We start from the raw sequence: 21,620 nt of genomic DNA on the forward strand, positions 1-21,620 counted from the left end.
CAAATAATTTAAGGACTTTTTGAGAGTTTATGCTAAGAAAATTTGGGTTAAATATTTTGTAAGACAGCAAGGAGCAAAAACAAATGAATAACATTTTTGTATTCATAACAAATGTGATTTATTTCTATAAACCACTCATGCATTTAGTTTGCTTATATATTTTTCTTACAGTATATTATAAGTAGGTAGTACAAAGAAAGGCATTATTTGAAATGGGGTAATAAAAAAGGTAACAAAATAATGTATGAATTATAATTTTTATAGAAACCAAGGTTTACTAGTATCTAAGACCATTTGGGGTGCTGCAACCTATAGTTTATAAGCTATTGGTTAGCTTATAAGCAATAGAAATTTATTGCTCACAGTTCTGGAGGCTCAGGATCCTAAGATCTAGGCATAACAGATTCAGTGATTGGTGAACGCTCACTTTCTGGTTCATAGATGGTGACCACTTGCTGTATCCTCACATGGTGGAAGGGAGAGAGGGGTTTCTTTCAGCCCTCTTTTACAAGGGAAGTAATTGCATTTGTGAGGGTTCTTCTTCATGACCTAATCATCTCCTGAAGGCCCAGCTCCTAATACCAACACTTTGGGTGTTAGGATTTCAACATATAAATTTTGCAGGGGACAAAAACATTCATACCATAGGAACTAGTGTAATTGATACTGGACAGAATCATGAAATGGGCAAATAATATTTTCAGAGATATGTCTCTGCTTCCTTTGATGCATGGCCCTGGAAGGAAGATGGGTGTATCTTTGTGCATATGACATCAGCAGGGAGCAGCACAAAGGCATCAGGCACCCAAAAGGTGGGGGACTAGGAGGGGCAGTTTGCTACTAGTTCCGCACTACTAGTTCTGTGACCTTGGGTGAACTAGTTAATCCCTGTAAGATTTAGTTTCCTCATTTGAAAATAATAACTGTTTTACCTGTAAAGTAGATTGGATGTGATCACTTGTTTTATTGCTTGTTAATGCATTTATTTATATTTATGCATTTTTTGGTTGAGCTGATACTAAAACACTTTATTTCTAATTTTAGTCATAAATTTACATACCAGAAAGATAGAAGTGTATAATACATGGGCACTAATAACTTTAAAAACTTTTTGTAGGAGCTTCTCAGGCTGCAAAATGATTCATAATGGCCTCTTAGAGCACCAAGAGGTACCATGAAGCTCTGAACGAGTTAACATGCTTTTTATAACCCATGTACTCAAAGGTAGTAAAAAACTCTGATTTTCATAAGTAACTCTTTACAAATTCCCACTGTTCCGTCTTTCACCCTAGTCTTTTTTGTTTATACCGAGATTAATGCATTAAGCAGCTTTATGCTTATATTCTTCTTGCTATTAATTTTGTATCAGCAACTTTGAGGGTGTTTAAGCAAAACACTGATTTAATTGCTCTGTTTGTCATTTCTTCTGGTTCTAGGCAATGGACCTCATCATGACCGTTGCTGTACTTACAATGAAAGCAACTTGGTGGATGGTGTTTATTGTCTTCCAATAGGACACTGGATTGAGGCCACTGGGCACACCAATGAAATGAAGCACACAACAGACTTCTATTTTAATATTTCAGGCCATCAAGCCATGCATTATTCAAGGTAAAAATAGTGCTGTGTTTATAACCATAGAAGTAGGACAAGAGGTAGCATTAGGACAATGGAAATATTTACTGTGTTCAAAACTGCAGTGTCTCACTTTGGAGGAGTCTGTAGACCTGTAGGACTTTGAGGAGATAATTAGAGTGAATCAGTGTCTGAGCTCTTCTGGGTGTAGATGTGGAGGATTTTTTAATAGAATTTTTTAAATTAAATGCATACCCTGACATCAACATATTTTGACCACATAGTAACTAACCAATCTCTCTACTTATGTAGTGCATTAGAAATAAAAACTGCTGTAAAATAGCCTAAATTAGTATTTGTATCCTTTATGCTACTGACTACCAGTGAAACAAAAATTGGTATTTCCTTATAAAATCTTATTCAAATAAACATGGTGAAAATACAGACAGAACTAGATTGTATGTGATTATCTGCTTTATTATTTGTTAATATTTTGATTTATTTGTTCATTTAATTCCTGAACCAGGACTATATGCCATAATAAAAATTCCAACACTGAAAGAGGTTGCTAAATAAAAACTAAGGCTCATTATCCTTTCTCCTTTCCCATTCATCAGAAGTGATTATTTTTAACCACTTTCTGGTTAGTTTTTCTGGAGATTAAATCCAAATCTTAAACAATGTGCATATACTTTGCTTGTTAATGTACCAGTTTAAAAATAGCTATTAATTCCCCTCTGTTACACATAAGAAATTGACCTCTCTCATACTTGTCCTCTCTCCCCACTCCAGTCCCTATCAGGCATATTTTGAAAAGTTTCATTGTTACTTCCATCATACAAATTCTGTCTTGACCCATCAATTGTTCACAGTGTCTCCTGGTATCCTACATTGTAAGAGCAGAGATTTTTTTTTTTTTTGTCCCTGTAGTTTTTTCCACATCTACTTCCACCTACTAACTCCTGCTTTTAAATTAGTTTTATAATTTCAAAGCTTGTAGAATTTACATTAAACTTAGTAAATGTAAATGTCTTTCACACTGATTATTTAAAATTTAAAAGCAATTGCCAACATTTAAAATATTATGTAGTGTTATTTACTGTAGAACTTACAGTGTTTATACCATACACAAGGAGATGTATTTTCATGTTCTTAAAGAATGTGTTGTTTTGAATAAGACATATAATTAATATAAACAATTGTGAAGGGTAAGAGAGAGAGAGAAAATGCAGTTTCACAAGAGTCTTAGGAAATTAATACTCCTTTTGAACACATCTTTCTTTCAAACTTCTGGTAGATGTTGGCTTTGCTGATGGGTTGTATGCACAGAATGAGGAAGTGAGGAGTTAAGCATGTCTTGTGGTTTTATGGCCTGAGCTACTGAATTAATGGTGTTGCTGCGTACTGAGATGGGGAAGACTGGGAGATGAGCAATTTGAAGTAGGGATTGAGGTAAAAGTTCTACTTTAGTCATTTTTTGAAGTGTATGTTAGACTACAGGAAGGAAATTGATTTGATGTCAGGAATTTGAGGGAGAGGTTGGAAATAAAAATGTAAAATTGGGAGTTACCAAGACATAGATGACTTTCAAAATAATGAGTCTAGATGAGACAATAGTAAATGAGTGAAGTATAAAAGAGACAAAGAGAAGAAGCAAAAATACTGAATCCTGGTTCACACAATTTGGAAGTCAAGGAGAAGCAGAAGATCCAGAGAAAAGTGGAGAAGGAGTACCTCTTGAGATGGTCTGACATTTAATGAGGACGTGTTTATGGGTTCTTTTAAATAAAACCACATTTACTGAATGAACCCTTTTATTTGAAGAGTCATATCTTGGGCTCTAGAGATATTTTCCATTGTATAATTATTTCTTCCCCTCGATTACCTTTACTCTTTGTCATTAAAGACATTCCTTAGATGGATGTTGGACCTGTTGGATTTATATTTTATATTTATCATCTTTTTTATTGCTTTATATTTTGGGAGGCTTGTTTTTTTCCAATTCAACTACGAATTATTTTTTTCTTAACTTCGGTAATTGTATTCTTAATTTTCATAGACTTTTACTTACTCTGTTATTCACTTTTTGCATATTAGTTTGTTCTTGTTTATGAAGGAATATGTTCATGAATCTTTCTTAGAATACTAATACGAGTTATTTTAAAGTTCCCTTCTCTTACTGGAACTATCTATTTTTCTCCTGATTCAATTGTTTTTCATTCATTTTGATGTTTCTGTTTTTGTGTTGTTAATGTTTTAGGTAACATGTTTCTTCATTGTTCATATTTACGATGTGAAAGATTAGGTTGATTATTGCATATGGCTGTCTTGGGTTTCTTCTGCTATTACTGGCCAGTAATACCTGTGAGAGGTGTTGAGGGCAAGCTGTGTTCAGGTGGGCAGATCCTATCTTTCTCAACAGGCTCAAATCAGACAACCCACCTGGGTACTTCCTCCACCTTATCCTGAATGAAAAGACAAGGAGGGTCTGTTGTGGGGTATACCTCTCACTCTGAGAGCCTTTGCTCCCCAAGCAGATGTTTTAATTTCTAAATAAAGTGTTTCTTCAGCTTCGTGTACAGTATCAAAGCTGTATATGAAAGTGAGAATGAACCTTAGTTCTTGTACTCAACTATGCAAGAAAACTTATGTTTCTTTAAAGCAACTTAGTTTTACATCCAAGTCTCTAGCCTACTTAATTCTCAGGTAATTCAACCTGCTATCCACTGCAGGTATAAATATATCTATGCTTATAAATATTAATATATTAAAATGTATGTATACTATATAACATATTATATATTAACATAATATATAATATGTGTGTATGTATACCTGGAGTATAATATATATCAAATCTAATACACACACACACACACACACACACACACACGCACATACCCCAAGTCCTGGGAATCTTTATTTTTCAACATCTCCATGTGAATTTTACATGCATTAAAGGACAGTAGTTTAGAATAAAAAAGGAATATTTTTATGCACCTTCAGTTGTTTTAGTCTAACTCCCCTTAAAAATTCCATCCACAATTCACCTTCACATGAAACTGGACAAGATGAAAATCTGAATTCAGTTTAAAAGAAGAGAGGCACTTACATATTTCATTATCAAATTGAAAACATCAAATTCTATTTGTTTGCCATGTTCATCTGACAATGTATATGCTAAGATTATTTGTGAATTTATCTTAGCTGCTGAAATAGATACAGACAAGTAGATTATATATTAGGCATTCAAACTCAACGAAGAATTTGTAATTACAAACTCTCACTCTTTAGTTTGAAAATAGAAATGAACTTATTCCTAGAATTTTTTTATGGTTGAGATAAATCATATAAGAATGGAACTGTCAGTATCCTTTATAAGGATAAGGCTTTTTAGAGCATATATATCTAACAATTAAATGTTATATAATAGAATAAATGGTAACTTCATTTATTCAGTAAGAATTGTATAGATTACTCTTTGCAGCCCGTGTTGAGTGCTGAACCGTCAGCAATGAAGAGACATGATCCTTGCTCTCATGGAACTTATCCTCTAGTGGAAGACAATATATAAACAGCTGTAATACAGTTAAATAAATGGGACGGAAAAATCTTTAGTTCAAGGAAATCTTTGTGAGGATGTAGAACTTGAACAGAAATGTGAAGGATTCTTTTTCTCAGGAAATTTGGGAAAGGGAATTCAAGGTAAGAAGAATAGTGATATGATTTGGCTGTGTCCCCACCCAAGTCTCATCTTGAATTGTAGCTTCCACAATTCCCATGTGTTGTGGGAGGGACCTAATGGGAGGTAATTGAATCATGGGGTTGGGTCTTTCCCATACTGTTCTTGTGATAATGAATGTGTCTCATGAGATCTGATGGTTTTATAAGGGGGATTTTTCCTGCACAAGCTCTCTCTTTGCTTGTTGCTGTCCACGTAAGATGTGACTTGCTCCTCCTTGCCTTTCACCATGATTGCAGGACCTCCTCAGCCATGCGGAACTGTGAGTCCATTAAATCTCTTTCCTGTATATATTACCCAGTCTTGGGTATGCCTTTGTTAGCAGCATAAAAACCGACTAATACAAATAGCAAGTGCACATGTACAGAGGTGTGAGAGAGCAGTGTTAAGGTAGCCGTCTAATTTTCTCCAACCAGGATGCTTTGAGAGTAAAACGAGGTACTTTACATAATTAGCCTGAACAAGAGATATAAAAATAGGACTTTACTGGGACTACCAGGACATATGGCAACCTAAAGAACATGTCATGTAAAAGAGAACATTCTGGTACTTGTCGATATTTAAATGCGTATATAAACTGAGAAGCACCTGTCCTTTGATATATAACAGATATCCTTTGATAGAAATTAGTACCCTTTCCATAGTATGATTTATCTAGAGAGTTTTATCTGCTACATTTTAGTTTTTGATTTTTAGCAGAGGTATACATACACATGTTTAAAGAATATATCAGATTCTACAAGTTTTATTATGAGAAAAACAGATCTTTCTGCCTATTCTTTCCCCCACCCAAGCTCCCCCAATTTTGTCTTTCCACAGGCAACTGCTTTCATTTCTTTAAGTTGATTATTTGCTACTTCACTTCAGGTAAATTATACATAATATGATTATATTGCTACTGTTTGGTTTTAGATCTAGGTATTATCTATTGACTATACAACATGAAATATGAAGATCTAGCTCTCTTTTTTTCTCCTCCCACATCCATCCTATTGTTCAGTCTTCCCAATATAGTAATACCATATTTTTCATGAGATCAGTATTCCACATGCACATTCATATGGCTGTGTAAATGCTATTTAACATCCAAAGAGTTTGCAGATGTTTAAATCTCAGGATTGCTATTGAGAAGTCAAAGCGATTATGCCTCCCAATCCTTTTTGTTCATATGTTTTTGTATTTGTTTTTACTTCTGTAAATGAAGAAGCCTGCAGAATCTTTTTATTTCCAACAGTGTGAAATTCCATTCTTGGTATGGGCCCATTTTATCATTTTGCTAAGCTCTCAGTGCAGAAGACTTTAATTCTCTAAAAAAGTAAAATTCTTCAATTATTTCTTTGATAATTTCCTCCCCTTTATTTCTGGAATTGCTATTATTGAAATATTGGATCTCTGGTCTGAGTTTTCCATTTTCTTGTTTTTTATATTTTGCATTCCTTATTTTCTTTTTAAACATTTTTTTTCTTATTACCCACACTGCTATTTCTGCTATTATTTATTTTCAAGGAAAATATGTTTGAGTGTCTTACAAATAGTATTCTGTTTTTATCATGGTTAGATTATTTCTAGGAAGACACCAAGAATTGTTTTTCTATTTAAAAAATAAATTTCTTTTCCTGACATTGTTTTTATGTGTTCCAAATTGTTTTGATGTATTTTTTCTCTTTAGTTTGTGCCTATAGCTCACATTAGAGGGTTTCCTCAGGTGCCGGAAAATTCTTAGTTCTTGGCTTCTTTTTAAGTGTGGGAGTCAAAAGCACTGATTAGAGGCTCTGAGCACATGGGTGGGTGTGTGACTACATGATCCAACTGCCCAATTTAGTTGGGAAACCTCTGATATCAGATCTTTAGATCTTTCCCTCTATACTGCTTTTATTCCCTAGACAAGACTTTGCCAAACTCCTGCTTGGAGGGTGAAGGTCTGTACTGGGACCTGAGCATGGGAGGCTGGCTGAGGGAGTCTCTGCTTCCAATGTACGTTAATACACTTACTTCCTCTGTTTTTAGTGTGGCATTCCTTCCTTGTGCCGGGGTTCCCCCAGTCCAGGGACTTCTTTAACTTTTTCAAGAGAATAAACCTCCAGCCTTTTGCCAGGGTTGGGGAGGGAAAGTTTCCCAGCTGAGGACAGTATAAAAGTGAATCTGGAATCTGGTTGCTTCTTAAACAGACTTTCGACTAGTTCTTATTTCTTTTTCTCATATCCAAAAGTACCTGGTGGCACCCATTTCTGAGCCTGTTGGGGATTCTGTAGTATCATTCTAGTTAATTCTTACCATTCCCTACTGCTGGCCTTTGGACTTTGTTATTTGTTTTAGCTCTGTTAAATTTTTCAACAATTAACCAATTGCCTTCCAACTTCCATAATTTTGTTGTTATCATCTTTTCATTTCTGTGATCTTAGGGGCCTATGTTTTAAAGGGATTTGGGGAAAGAGTCAAGAATTTGGTGAGAGATCCTAGATGTGTGGAATCAATTTGTGTGCAATATAGTTAAACTGAAATAAAGTATTCAAAATGCCTAATATAAAACTTGGTAAATAGCTCAATAAATATTAAATCCACATTTAGCTTGTACTGTTTCTTTGACCCAGGTAAGATTCTTTCATGCTAGAATGAGATTTTAAAAATCAATGTGCATTTTTATATTCAGGCTACACTTAGGACCAAACTACACCTCCCCCTTTGATAGGATTATTTTTCATGCAAAAGAATGAATATTTGCATTAAAGGACACATATAGCTAACTTAGTGAGATGTTAGAGGTTAAGGACTATAATTTCTGTACCTTGAAAAGGCTTATTGCCAATTAAACACACTTCAAGAGGCATAAATTAGATTTTATGAATATCACACATCACACTCTTTCAAAATGTTACAGTTTAGAAAATGTAAAAGCATGTTTATACTTTTCTTTGGCTGAGAAGGAAATTCTATACAGTAATTTCTGAAACTCAAAATTATTTTAAACACTGGAACAATAATTTTGCACATTTAAAAATACTATTTTATCTGGCATTCTTTTTAATGAATGGAATTAATTAATTTGGAGACATGGTAAGGAGCTAGGGTTCTAGCCCCAGCTCTCTCATTTACTCCTGGGTAACCTTGGAACAATCCTGTAACAGTTCTAGAAATTTTAATTTCCTAATTTGCAAAGTGAGCTGGTTGAACTAGATGACTATTAGAAGCATAGTTCTGGAAATAATTAAGGTTAACCCCTGATTAATATCAGTGTTAATTTCAAAAGCTAAGGCTTATATCACATTTCGCCAACATGTAGTATTAATTCACAATGACACTACTCCGTGTCAGCTTCCCTGCTTTCAGATCCAGTGACCAAATGCCTGAATTTCAGTGCTGCCTCCAGATGATCCTTTCCCTCATTTTTGTAGCTCAAGACGTACATTCAGTCCAACTCTACAGCAGCTATATTTGGAAATACACATATTTTATAGCCAGTATATAAATGACTTTTAATAAGTATGTATATGCTTCTTGTATAATGATAAGACTTTTTTTTACATTGCTCACACTTATAAATCAAACTTTGACAAGAATTTTTTTGGAGTAAACAGAGAACAGGCACAGAATTCTGTGTGCAATGGGACATAATTCCATAGTCCTACTTCTGTAGTTCATAGTCAAAACATTACTGGGCAAAAGAGGAAACTAATTTCAATTGGTATTTCCATCTGATTCAATGATTTGAGATTCTTTTAAACCTTGAGACCAAGATTACAGTTTTTCATGCCAGTAGGAAAGGAAACAGACATGCTTCTCCTTGTTGAATTCTTCTGATTGGGGAATGATTTTAATTGAGTATTAGCTGGATGTGGCAGAGTTCTCTAAGAGTACCTTTTTTCTATCTGAATAAGGCTGTTCATGTGGTCAATTTAATTGCCAGATATCCTCCTTTTCTTATGTTTTAGAAATATATTTTTATATAAGAGAAACATTTAAATATATTAAGCAAAATATATATTTTATATCATATATGTCATTATTTTAGGATGATTTATTTTCAACACCATATCAAAGAATACTAGTGATAGATATTAGCATCCTAATGGTAATATGGTCTAGTGCAAACATATTCCCTTAATTCTTGTTGCATAAGAGTCATTTAAAACCTATCAGCTAAAGTGTGTGAAGAAATAAATCAGTTTTGGCTGATGGTGCTGTTCTGGAATCAGTACAATTGTAAAGGAAGCAGCTGGATTTTTGTGCTGCCTTGTGTATTATCAACAGCATTGTTATTTAAATTGTGATGGAAATGTCTAGACCCCTGGCAAATGAAAGGAAGATTGGAAAGGAGAGAGCTGGACTGCCAGATCTCAGGTTGTGTCATAGGAATGGTGGTAAAAAAGATAACTATTTTATCATATAAATTAAGCAAACTGGATTTATTATAAGTCATGAGTGATGTGGGTAAAATATGGCAATTTTACTATAAAATAAGGAATTTTACTACAAAAGGGAGCAGAGCAATGAGGGAAGGTTAGAAAGGGCAAGGAAATTCATAACATGGGAGCCATGGCAGAATATTTTCATGTTAATAAACATACGAGAGAGCAGAGGAAAATGAATGATTAAGAAGAGAAAGGAGAAAACTGTAGGAGCAAAATCTGTGTGTAAGCAACAGTGAACTGCATCAAGAGAACAAACGATTCATCCCTGGTCCGAGGAGGAGGCAGAGAACTTGGGCATGGATCCAGTAGGTTGAAGCAGCAGTGAGAGCATGTGGAAGTTCAGTTTTTGATGGCTCTTTTCTTGGTGAAATAGGAAGCAAGGTCATCAGATGATAATGGGAAGAGAGAGAAGATTTAGGTTTGAGTGAGATATATGGACTGGGTGACTAAGGGAATATAAAGACACTGACTCATGAATTTTAATTTTTATAAAACTCTTCCAATTCCAATATGACAGTGGCCATAACAACCAAAGAAGAGTTATTCTCTCTTATTAAACAACTACAGAAGACAGAATATTTTTGACAAGCTCAGCTAGCCTTTTCCCAGTGTTTTCTATGTGACTCTAGCCAGATCAGAAAGAAGTCTAAGTAACATGCTAAACTGGGAGCTTGGCAGACTGGGAATTTTACATGATGTTTTTCAGTGCTAGAATTAAATTTATTATGCAAACCATTATGGAAAGTCCACTCCAGGAAGTCCAGCTGATTATATTAGGGTCAGTGAACATATCAAGGAACATTTATATCTTGTTTTCAGAGGGTGTATTTAGGTCACTTTGCCATTCATTGATTATGATTATTTAGATTGGCTTCAATGACTTGTTTCTTAGATCATAGTGTCCTCTTTGGCAGAACAGCTGGGAAAGATTATCAAACCCTTGGAGGAGGGTTTAGTTAAAAACCAGTAGTTAAAATGCATGTATTACTTACCAGGTATTAGAATTAATGTTGCTCTTGACTATTTTTATATCATAAACGCCCAATTATAACTTTTCTGTTCACAGACTTCTTTTGAAACATGAACTCTTTATTATCTTGTTTTGATAAGTTGTAAAATGTCTTTCCTGTCCTCCTCTTTTTAAGTCCTTTTAATTTTTCTCTTTCGATGTCGTGAAGACTTATTGTTTCCCAAAGAAGACAAAGCTCAGAGATGCAGTGAATGTGAAAGAACCATTATGATAGAGGTCAGTGATCTCATGCGTTGACCAAAGGTAATCAACCAGAATAATGGTTATTTACAGTCGATGGGGTTTCAAGAGCCATTCTTTAACTCAGATAATCAAATCAGATACTGTGAATTAAGAAGGAGTAAAAAGAGTAAATCAAGTAGAATAAAAGTTGGAAAATAGATTTGAACATTCAAATGCCTAGTTTCAAAATACCTTTTTATGAGATTGTTTAACACCATTCCCTACTGGAAAAAAAAGCAAACAAAACATTTAAAAAGCTGAGTTTAGAAGTATTGTTCTGATTATATACCATGTTCCCAGTATTGTATTAAGTACTGTTAAAGTTTTTCAACTTAAAGTGAAAGTAGATGTTTGTTTTTAATCACAAAGGTGTTCTTCACTTTTAGAAAGGATTCCCTTGCATTTAAACAATTTCACTCTTTCAGGATAGAGCAGTGGGGTGGGATTTCTCTTTAGCCTGAATTATTAATAATAGCTGAGGCATGATTTTGTTCTGGTCACTATGAATAGAAAAAATTAAAAAGTAGAAAAAGTATATACTCAAAACTCTTCACAGTAATGCACCAGTTAATTCACACTTGAAAGGTGAGTATGAAAAGTTTAAATGCTGAAATTTGTGGCCTGGTGAATTGCAGATTGTGAAAGGGGATTTATAAAACTTTAGGAATGCACCTCATCTATCAGGTTTTGCTCATTCTACGCCACCCTTTCTTTTTTTCTTCTCTGCTATTGTCTTGATTTCCAGTCTCCTTCTCTCTCAGACCCTCACCCCACTTTGTTTTTCAGGGCCTCTGCTGCTGTATCCCTCTCTAACCTCTCTGTCTTTTCCTGTCCACTCTTCCTATTTTAATGCCCTTTCCCCTTTTCTTTACTATCTTCTTGATACTTTATTAACTGGCTACATTATGGGATTGAAGTCCAAGTCTAAACACATATTTACAACGTTTTGTACTGTATGTTCTAAATATTTTGATTAGGTGACTTTGATCTGTTTTCATTCTATTCATTCAGCTATTTTTAAAAAATTTATTATTTTATTTTATTATGAGACAGAGTCTCTAGCATGAGACTCTTCGCTTCTGAAGAAGAGACTAGGCCTTGTTTAACATTGTTCCATAATATCTAATCCAAAATAATTCCTCAGGTATTATTAATTCAGGCTGAAAAGAGATCCCACCTCATAGCTCTATCCTGAGAATGTGGACTTGTCTAAATGTAAGGGAAAGCAAAGTGAAGAATACCTTTGTGATAAAAACAGGGCCAGGCATGGTGGCTTACACCTGTAATCCCAGCACTGCTAGAGACAAAATAGGTAATACTGTGAAGATCTTAATATCATTGTTAGAAGAAAAACTTTAGAAAAATTAAATTTAACAGAGTTTAATTGAGCAAAGAATGATTCACAAATCAGCTCCCCACCTCCCACATGCACTAGCCTGCAACCAGAATAGGCTCAAAGCGACTCTGCGACATGGTTGGATGATATTCATGGATTAAATAAAAAAGCAAAATCAAGTACAGAGAATGGAAGTAAGGTATAGAAACATCTGAATTGATTACTGCTCAGCATTTGCCCTGTTTGAACTTGGTTTGAACAGCTGGCTGCCTGTGATTGGCTAGAACTCTATAGTTGCTACAAGAGTAGGTTATAGTCTGTTTACATATTTAGTTAGGTTACAGTTCACTAGGCAGGGAGAAACCTTTAAGCTAAACTTAAAATATGTAATGAGGCAGTGTTAGGCCAAACTTCATTTAACAAAATTCAGTTACTTTTTTCTTCTCTGTGATTTTTCAACTTATTTTCTTTAAGTGATCTCTAGTTTAAATCTTGCTACATCTAGTATGTGACTTGCTTTCAAAAATTTAGTTAACATTTAATTTTAAGGAACAATTATTTTTAATAAAGGGAGAGTTGATGGTACTCTCATTAATTTTATGAAGCAAGGAAATTAACAAAGATTGTATTTACCTCAGACTCAGATTTTCTTATCCTAATAAAATCTTTTCAATAATTATACCGTTGAAGTACAGAAAAAGCCTTCTGGGTAAAGTACAATGCTGCCTTAAAATTGTGCTTTAGATTTTTGTCATTATTAAAATATAAAATTTGATAGAGTATTGGGTATAGGACTGTTGCCTTGCACAATTCCAGAGAATATTATTCATATGGTAGTTTATGTGAATCCTCCCACCCTATCCCACCCCATCTTGAGGGAAGATTGGTTGGGTAATAATTTTACACACCACACAGAAAGTTAGTGGGGATTAGAATGTTTGGATTAACATTTACTTGGAAATTTTATGGTAGATTTTTTGACCCAAGACATAGGAATAGCTACTAGGAAACGACCTATATTAATCATTTTTAGTTTGTAAGCCAAGTGACTGATACTGCATCACATCTCCTTTGGAACAGTTTGAATGAGTTAACACCTCTTATGTCATTTAGTTTTCATGCATATCCAACTTCATAGCCTGAAAATTCTTTCTGGAATTTGTATAGGAAAAATTATCTAAGCCTAAGAAACAAATATTTACAAACACATTAGGAAAATGGAGATTTCACAGTAGAAAAAAAATTATAGAAAGGCAGCTAATCCATTGACAAGACTGTGAGTACATTTAATTAAAAATCAAAAATACTTTTGAGATTTGAATTTTTAAAATTGTACTTTAGGTTCTAGTGTACATGGACAGATCATGCAGGATTGTTGCATAGGTACATACATGGCAAAGTGGTTTGCTTCCTCCATCCCCTCATCACCTATATCTGGCATTTCTTTCCATGTTATCCCTCCCCAACCTCCCTAGTCCCCATTGTCCCTCCCCTACCCCCGCAACAGAACCCAGTGTGTGATGTTCCCCTCCCTGTGTCCATGTGTTCTCATCGTTCAACACCTGCCTATGAGTGAGACCATGCAGTGTTTGATTTTCTATTCTTCTGTCAGTTTGCTGAGAATGATGGTTTCCATATTCATCCATGTCCCTACAAAGGACATGAACTCGTTTTTTTATGGCTGCATAGTATTCCATGGTGTACATGTGCCACATTTTTCTAGTCCAGTCTATCATCGATGGGCATTTGGGTTGGTTCCAGGTCTTTGCTATTGTAAACGGTGCCACAGTGAACATACGTGTGCATGTCTTTATAACAGAATGATTTATAATCCTCTGGATATATACCCAGTAATGGATTGCTGGGTCAAATGGTATTTCCATTTCTAGATCCTTGAGAAATAGCCACACTGTCTTCCACAACAGTTGAACTAATTTACACTCCCATCAACAGTGTAATAGTGTTCCTATTTCTCCACATCCTCTCCAGCATCTGCTGTTTCCATATTTTTTAATGATCACCATTCTAACGGGCATGAGATGGTATCTCAATGTGGTTTTGATTTGCATTTCTCTAATGACCAGTGATGATGAGCATTTTTTCATATGTTTGTTGGCCTCATAGATGTCTTCTTTTGAAAACTGTCTGTTCATATCCTTTGCCCACTTTTGAATGTTTTTTTTTTGTTTTTTTGTTTTTGTAAATCTGTTTTAGTTCTTTGAGGATTCTGGATATTAGCCCTTTGTCGCATCAGTAGATTGCAAAAATTTTTTTCCCACTCTTTTGTTTGCTGGTTCATACTAATGATTGTTTCTTTTGCTGTATAGAAGCTCTGGAGTTTAATTAGATCCCATTTGTCTGTTTTGGCTTTTGTTGCTAATGCTTTTAGTGTTTTAGTCATGAAGTCCTTGCCTATACCTGTGTCCGGAATGGTTTTGCCTAGGTTTTCTTCTAGGGTTTTTATGGTGTTAGGTGTTATGTTTAGATCTTTAATCCATCTGTAGTTAATTTTAGTGTAAGGTGTGAGGAAGGGGTTCAGTTTCTGTTTTCTGCACATGGCTAGCCAGTTTTGGCAACACCATTTATTAAACAGGGAACCCTTTCCCCATTGCTTGTTTTGTCAAGTTTGTCAAAGATCAGATGGTTGTAGATATGTGATGTTGACTCCAAGGCCTCTGTTCCAGTGCCATGCCATGCTGTTTTGATTACTGTAGCCTTGTAATATAGTTTGAGGTACCAGTACCATGCCTTTTTGATTACCATAGCCTTATACTATAGTTTGAAGTCAGGTAGTGTGATGCCTCCAGCTTTGTTCTTTTGCTTAGGATTTTCTTGGCTATGTGGGCGCTCTTTAGGTTCAACATGAAGTTTAAGGTGTTTTTTTTTTTTTTTCCAGTTCTGTGAAGAAGGTAATTGGTAGCTTGATGGGGATAGCGTTGAATCTGTAAATTACTTTTGGTAGTATGGCCATTACCCTGAATAGACCAATAACAAGGGCTGAAGTTGAGGCAGCAAGTAATAGCCTACCAATAAAAAAAAGTCCACTTCCAGACAGGTTCACAGCCGAATTCTACCAGATGTACAAAGAGGAGCTTGTGCCACTCCTTCTGAAACTATTCCAAACAATATAAAAAGAGGGAATCCTTCCTAAATCATTTTATGAGACCAACGTCATCCTTATACCAAAACCTGGCAGAGACTTGACAACAACAAAAACCTTCAGGCCAATATCCATGATGAACATAGATGCAAAAATATTCAATAAAATACTTGCAAACCGATTTCAACAGCATATCAAAAAGCTTATCCATCACGAACAAGTAGGCTTCATCCTGGGGATGCAAGGCTTGTTCAACATATGCAAGTCTATAAATGTAATTCATCATATAAACAGAATCAAAGACAAAAACCACATGATCATCTCAATAGATACAGAGAAGGCCTTCGACAAAATTCAACAGTCCTTTGTGCTAAAAACTCTCAAAAAACTAGGTATTGATGGAACGTATCTCAAAATAATATAAGCTATTTATGGCAAACCCACAGCCAATATCATACTTCTTGGGGTAAAACTGGAAGCATTCCCTTTGAAATCTCGCTGTAGACAAGGATGCGCTCTCTCACCACTCCTATTCAATGTAGTATTGGAAGTTCTAGTCAGAGCAATCAGGCAAGAAAAAGAAATAATGAGTATTCAATTAGGAAAGGTTAGAAGACCCCATTGTCTCAGCACAAAATCTCCCTAAACTGATAAGCAACATCAGCAAAGTCTCAGGATACAAAGTCAATGTGCAGAAATCACCAGCATTCCTATACACCAATAACAGGCTAACAGAAAGCCAAATCAAGAGTGAACTCCCATTCACAATTGCTACAAAGAGAATAAAATACCTAGGAATACAACTAACAAAGGATGTAAAGGACCTCTTCAAGGAGAACTACAAACCACTGCTGGAGATAATTTAGAAAACTGCTGTGGCTTTTCACTACTCTAACTTATAAAAGCGAGATACACACACACACACACACACACACACACACACACACATATATACACACATATATGCGTATATCATAGAACATCAGAAAAATCATATAAAATCTTGCATATATATGTGTGTGTGTGTGTGTGTGTGTGTGTGTGTGTATATATATATAATGGTTTCTGAAATAGCCTTAAAAGACATATGTCATTCTAGAGTAGATATTTTGTATTGTTTATTAACTTGAATTTTAATGAAAATAACTTTCATGTTATGCTATTACAGAATAAGACTGAAATAAGATCTTTTGGTTGTATTTTAAGTGAAAAGAATAGGAAAATCATCTACTGGGATTTCTGCTTTTAACAAAAACAACTACATCGCTGATAGAAAATATCTTAGACTTCTAATAATAGAAATGAGAGGGATAAATAATAAGTTTAGGAGCAAAAGTCACATTTATTGTGCTGTAAATGGTGAATCCAAACTGCAGATCCTCATTAAAAATAAACAGCCCATGAATTTAACAAATGCTATAGGGTGTAGAACAGGTCAGTCATTGAATGCAACATACCTATACATACAATGCAAAAGAAATAGATGCTAAAGAATGACTGCATGTGTGGAGAGATCCAGACAGTATTTACTATCCAATTTGGCTTAAAGTATTTTGTTGATGTGACTAATTTCTTCAACTTATTTAAAGATACTGTCTTGGGCTGCTTTCTTGCTAATGCAAATAGCTTTTTAGGGGGAAAATTAAAATAGTAAATATAGAGTATACATAAATATAGCTAGTATCTTGAGAAAAAAGGAAATGAAGTTTTATTTCAGACACTTGAGCAAGCAGACAGTCTTATGATATACTAAGCTGATGGGAGGTTGGTATTATCAGTTTAGGACAAAGTTGAAGGGCAGTCCAAAGAAACACATCACCTGAGTGCCCGTAAGTCTGAGTTCAGCAGACGCTGAGGACAGAGATTATAAATCTTCTACTGTCTTAAAAGTGAAATGACAGTCTTTTGATTAGAACATGAAATTGGTCCTTAAAATGTACTTGAAAATCTTAACAGTAGGCTGCTATGTGTTCCTAAAGTTCTAGTAAAAATCTGCCCTGTGGCAGCCTCTGACCACCGTTGACCAAAGAGGTTGTTAGAAAAATGTCACTTGTATTGAAAGGCACATCTATTATTATAGAACAAATAATTAAGAGTGACTAGCATAGAAGACAGAGGAAACTGAATAAAGAAAATAGAGAAGATTTCAAATGAAAGACGACGAAGGTCAGAAAGAAAAACAAAGTGGAATCTAATGGTGAGAATAAAGACTGTCAGTTAAATAGGAAGAAGAGCTTTTGTAAAAAAATTTACAATGCATGCCTGGATAAAGAATCCAGACGGATTAAATTTTCAAATAAAAAATAGGAAAAAATGATGGGCTTATTTTTTCTTTGTTGTAATTTCTGGCTATTCAAATTTTATTGTTGATCCTAAATCTATTATTGAAATTCTCTAAAACAAATTCTGCCCCCAAAAATAAACATAGAAGCCAAGAGAATATTTTAGTTTTAGTAGTACATTTGCATTTATAAGACTGAACGAATTCCATACTGCCAGGCCATAAAGGAATTTAAAAGAGCCTTGTAGATCCAGAATTTTTCCAGGACTTCTAGTACTGTACTTGGTATCCTGAGAATAAGAACATAAATAGATGTGCTGGGTGAGAAAATGATCCCATTCAGCCTCATACAACTCCTTTGGCAATAGCACTATAATCATGTCAACCATTTTCTATGACGTTGACATCATGTCATCATTGTTGCCAGATCCTGATATTGATCAAGGCCTCTCTCTAATGTCACCTCCTCTGTGAATCCTTCCCTGGTAATGGGAGTTGAGATCTTGTTTGTTTCATTCACTGTTGTATGCCAAATCTCAATGTCCACACTTTGCTTACCCAATATTAAAGTTGTTTAATGATGCATATTAATTTTTCCATAGAAAGACTTTATGTTAGTCTAGGTGAGCACCTAGACCCCCTGGGGTCTAGGTGCTCTCCTGTGGTGAGGTTTGCAGGAGTTGGTGGTGGGGATGTGGACTGCTGGAGATCTCACACTCTTTCTCCACACTGCAGAGGCTCTTTGGGCTCCTGTTGGCCTGAGCTGGCTTCCTGGTGTCCCTTTCCTTCCATGTCTTCAGCATTTCCTGTCACTTCCCTGTTGAACTCAAGTATTCTCTCTTAGATGCTTTGTTAAAAATGTGGTTAGCTACTTGCTAGTTTAGTTTTTCTTTGTGGAGGAAGTGAGTCCTGGATGCCTCTAGTCAGCCACCTTGAGACTTCTCTTTCTGTGGCTTCATTTTTATCATCATTATAGATTTTTGAAAACTAAAGATTTAACTTCTTTACTCTTGCATATTAGTGGATTTCTTGATTTGCTTTGAACATTTCCATTTCAAATCTTGCAGAAAAAAATAGGTCTTAGATGAGTCTTCAGAGTGCATTTTTGGATTGAACCCCTAAAGATATCCAGTAATAGAAGTAATACATCATCAAAACACTTTCCCAACACTAAGAATTAAGTTTATTTCCTGCTTTATGATATAGTTAATTCCAGCGTCACACATTTATGTATTTATAACTTACCTTAAAAGCAATTTTTGAATTAGTGAATGCTAATGCTCTTTTATTTTCCTTTTTAAATTTCCAGTATGTATCCTTTTGTTTCTTTGGGACCATTTAAATAGGAAAAAAACACACAAAATATTTTTATCTATGGCAATCCATGAAGGAACTCTTATTTAAAGCTTTAGGGATGTCTAAAGCCTGACAACATCCTCTTCAGGTACAAAATTTCTCATGAATTTTGGCCCTTTTGATAATAAATTATTATTTAAAAAATAATTTTGTTTTATTTATTTATTTTATTGTACTTTAGGTTCTGGGGTGCATGTGCAGATCATGCAGGATTGTTGCATAGGTACATACATGGCAAAGTGGTTTGCTGCCTTCATCCCCCCAGCACCTATATCTGGTATTTCTCCCCACGTTATCCCTCTCCACCCTCCCCACATTGTCCCTCCCCTGGCTCCCCAACAACTGACCTCGTGTGTGATGCTTCCCTCCCTGTATCCACCTGTTCTAATTGTTCAATACCTGCCTATTAGTGAGAACATGCAGTGTTTGGTTTTCTGTTCTTGTGTCAGTTTGCTGAGAATGATGGTTTCCAGATTCATCCATGTCCCTACAAAGGACACAAACTCATCGTTTTTTATGGCTGTGTAGTATTCCATGGTGTATATATGCCACATTTTCTTTATCCAGTCTATCGTTGATGGACATTTGGGTTGGTTCCAGGTTTTTGCTATTGTAAACAATGCCACAATGAACATATGTATGTATGTGTCTCTATAATATAACAATTTATAATCCTTTGGGTATATACCCAGTAATGGGATTGCTGAGTCAAATAGAATTACTATTTCTAGATCCTTGAGGAATCGCTACACTGCCTTCCACAATGGTTGCACTAATTTGCACTCCCACCAACAGTGTAAAAGTGTTCCTATTTCTCCACATCCTCTCCAGCATCTGTAGTCTCCAGATTTTTTAGTGACCGCCATTCTAACTGGTGTGAGATGGTATCTCAATGCGGTTTTGATTTGCATTTCTCTAATGACCAGTGATGATGAGCATTTTTTTCTTATATTTGTTGGCCTCATAGATGTCTTCTTTTGTAAAGTGTCTGTTCATATTCTTTGCCCACTTTTGAATGGGTTTATTTGTTTTTATCTTGTAGATCTGTTTTAGTTCTTTGTAGATTCTGGATACTAGCCCTTTGTCAGATGGGTAGGTTGCAAAATTTTTTTTCCCATTCTGTTGGTTGCTGGTTCACTCTAATGATTGTTTCCTTTGCTGTACAGAAGCTCTGGAGTTTAATTAAATCCCATTTGTCTATTTTGGCTTTTGTTGCCATTGTTTTTGGTGTTTTAGTCATGAAGTCCTTGCCTATGTCTATGTCCTGAATGGTTTTGCCTAGGTTACTTCTAGGGTTTTTATGGTGTTAGGTGTTATGTTTAAATCTTTAATCCATCTGGAGTTAATTTTAGTGTAAGGTGTCAGGAAGGGGTCATATAAAAAGAAATTATGACTTCTACCTTGCAAATATTAACATAATTTTAAAGTTCACTTTTTTCTGAACTTTTTGAAGTTAAGAACCATATCTTATTTACCTTTGTACCCTTGTAACCTAATTCAGTGCCTGGGTGAAGAGTAGATCCTCCAAAATTAAAAAGTTCTTTGGAATTGTTTCCTTAGTCATAGAAGGTACACACAAGTAACTTTAAACATACTTAATAGCTACTCTGCGCTTCTCTAGCTCTTTTGGACAATATGCAACATGTACAACAATAGACATTTCGGCACTTAAATAGATATTGTAGCATATAATGGTCATAAACCACTGGAAAGGTTAATCCTGCTTTTATTTCACAGCAAAATCATGCTGTTTGAAATAAACAGGATCCTGGAACTTACAAAAGTCTAGATTTGCTACAGCGTCAACAAAGTGTGATGTGTGTTTGCTTGTGCTTGCACATGGCTGCACACACAAATTCAACAAAACCAAATCAAAGAAAACAATGTGTGCAGTCTTGGGGAGTGAAAAAGTCACTCACAGTTGTAAATAATGTACATTCAAGAAGCTGACAGTCTTGGGCAGGAAACAGACTTATGAACAAATATTATCATTGGTGGCAAAAGCCCAAATTTGTAGAAGTTTGACTTTATACAAGTAAGAGAATCTGGAAACACAGAAATATTAACTAAAACTTCAGGAGCTTTGAAAAACAATTGTATTGAAATACAGGACTAAACCTAAGCAGAGGTTGATTTTGTGTTAATATTAGCAACTCAGTAGACAGTTATCAAGCCATCAGATAAACTCTGGATTTTATTTTCTTCTTAAACTTTCTTTTGTTTAACGAGAAAGTGGTATCAGTGAACAGAGTACTTATACCTACGATTTCTGTGGAAAGAAAGGAGTTAGATGCCAGATGTAGGTGATGGGGAGGAAGGCAGCAAATCACACTGCCATGTGTGTACCTATGCAACAGTTTTGCATGTTCTTCACATGTACCCCAAAACCTAAAATGCAATAAAATAATAAATGGGGGAAAAAAAAAGAATCCAGGTCAGGTATAATGAAATTGACAGACTTCAATCTCTGTAGGCAACTGAGAATTTCGGTTGTACTTCAAGTATGGCAGATCAAAACTTTTTTTGTATTTTCTATAATCAAGAAAATTTTCCATAACACAGAAAGTTA

At 35.1% G+C, this 21,620-nt stretch overlaps 1 protein-coding gene across 4 annotated transcripts in view; it reads left to right on the top strand.

The window, feature by feature from the left end:
• Positions 1–21,620, top strand: part of EPM2A (EPM2A glucan phosphatase, laforin) — a 117,413-nt gene that overhangs the window by 40,884 nt on the left and 54,909 nt on the right. For 3 of the 4 annotated variants that reach the window (XM_032274535.1, XM_032274537.1, XM_032274538.1), the window contains exon 2: positions 1,437–1,611. The exons of the other annotated variant lie outside the window; for it this stretch is intronic. In XM_032274535.1, the coding sequence (XP_032130426.1) occupies positions 1,437–1,611 (175 nt within the window). The remainder of the gene's footprint in view (positions 1–1,436; positions 1,612–21,620) is intronic. 4 annotated transcript variants of the gene reach the window in all.

This window comes from Sapajus apella, unplaced genomic scaffold, assembly GCF_009761245.1.
Source record: "Sapajus apella isolate SASKATOON/1434 unplaced genomic scaffold, GSC_monkey_1.0 scaffold6, whole genome shotgun sequence".
Taxonomy (NCBI): Eukaryota; Metazoa; Chordata; class Mammalia; order Primates; family Cebidae; genus Sapajus; species Sapajus apella.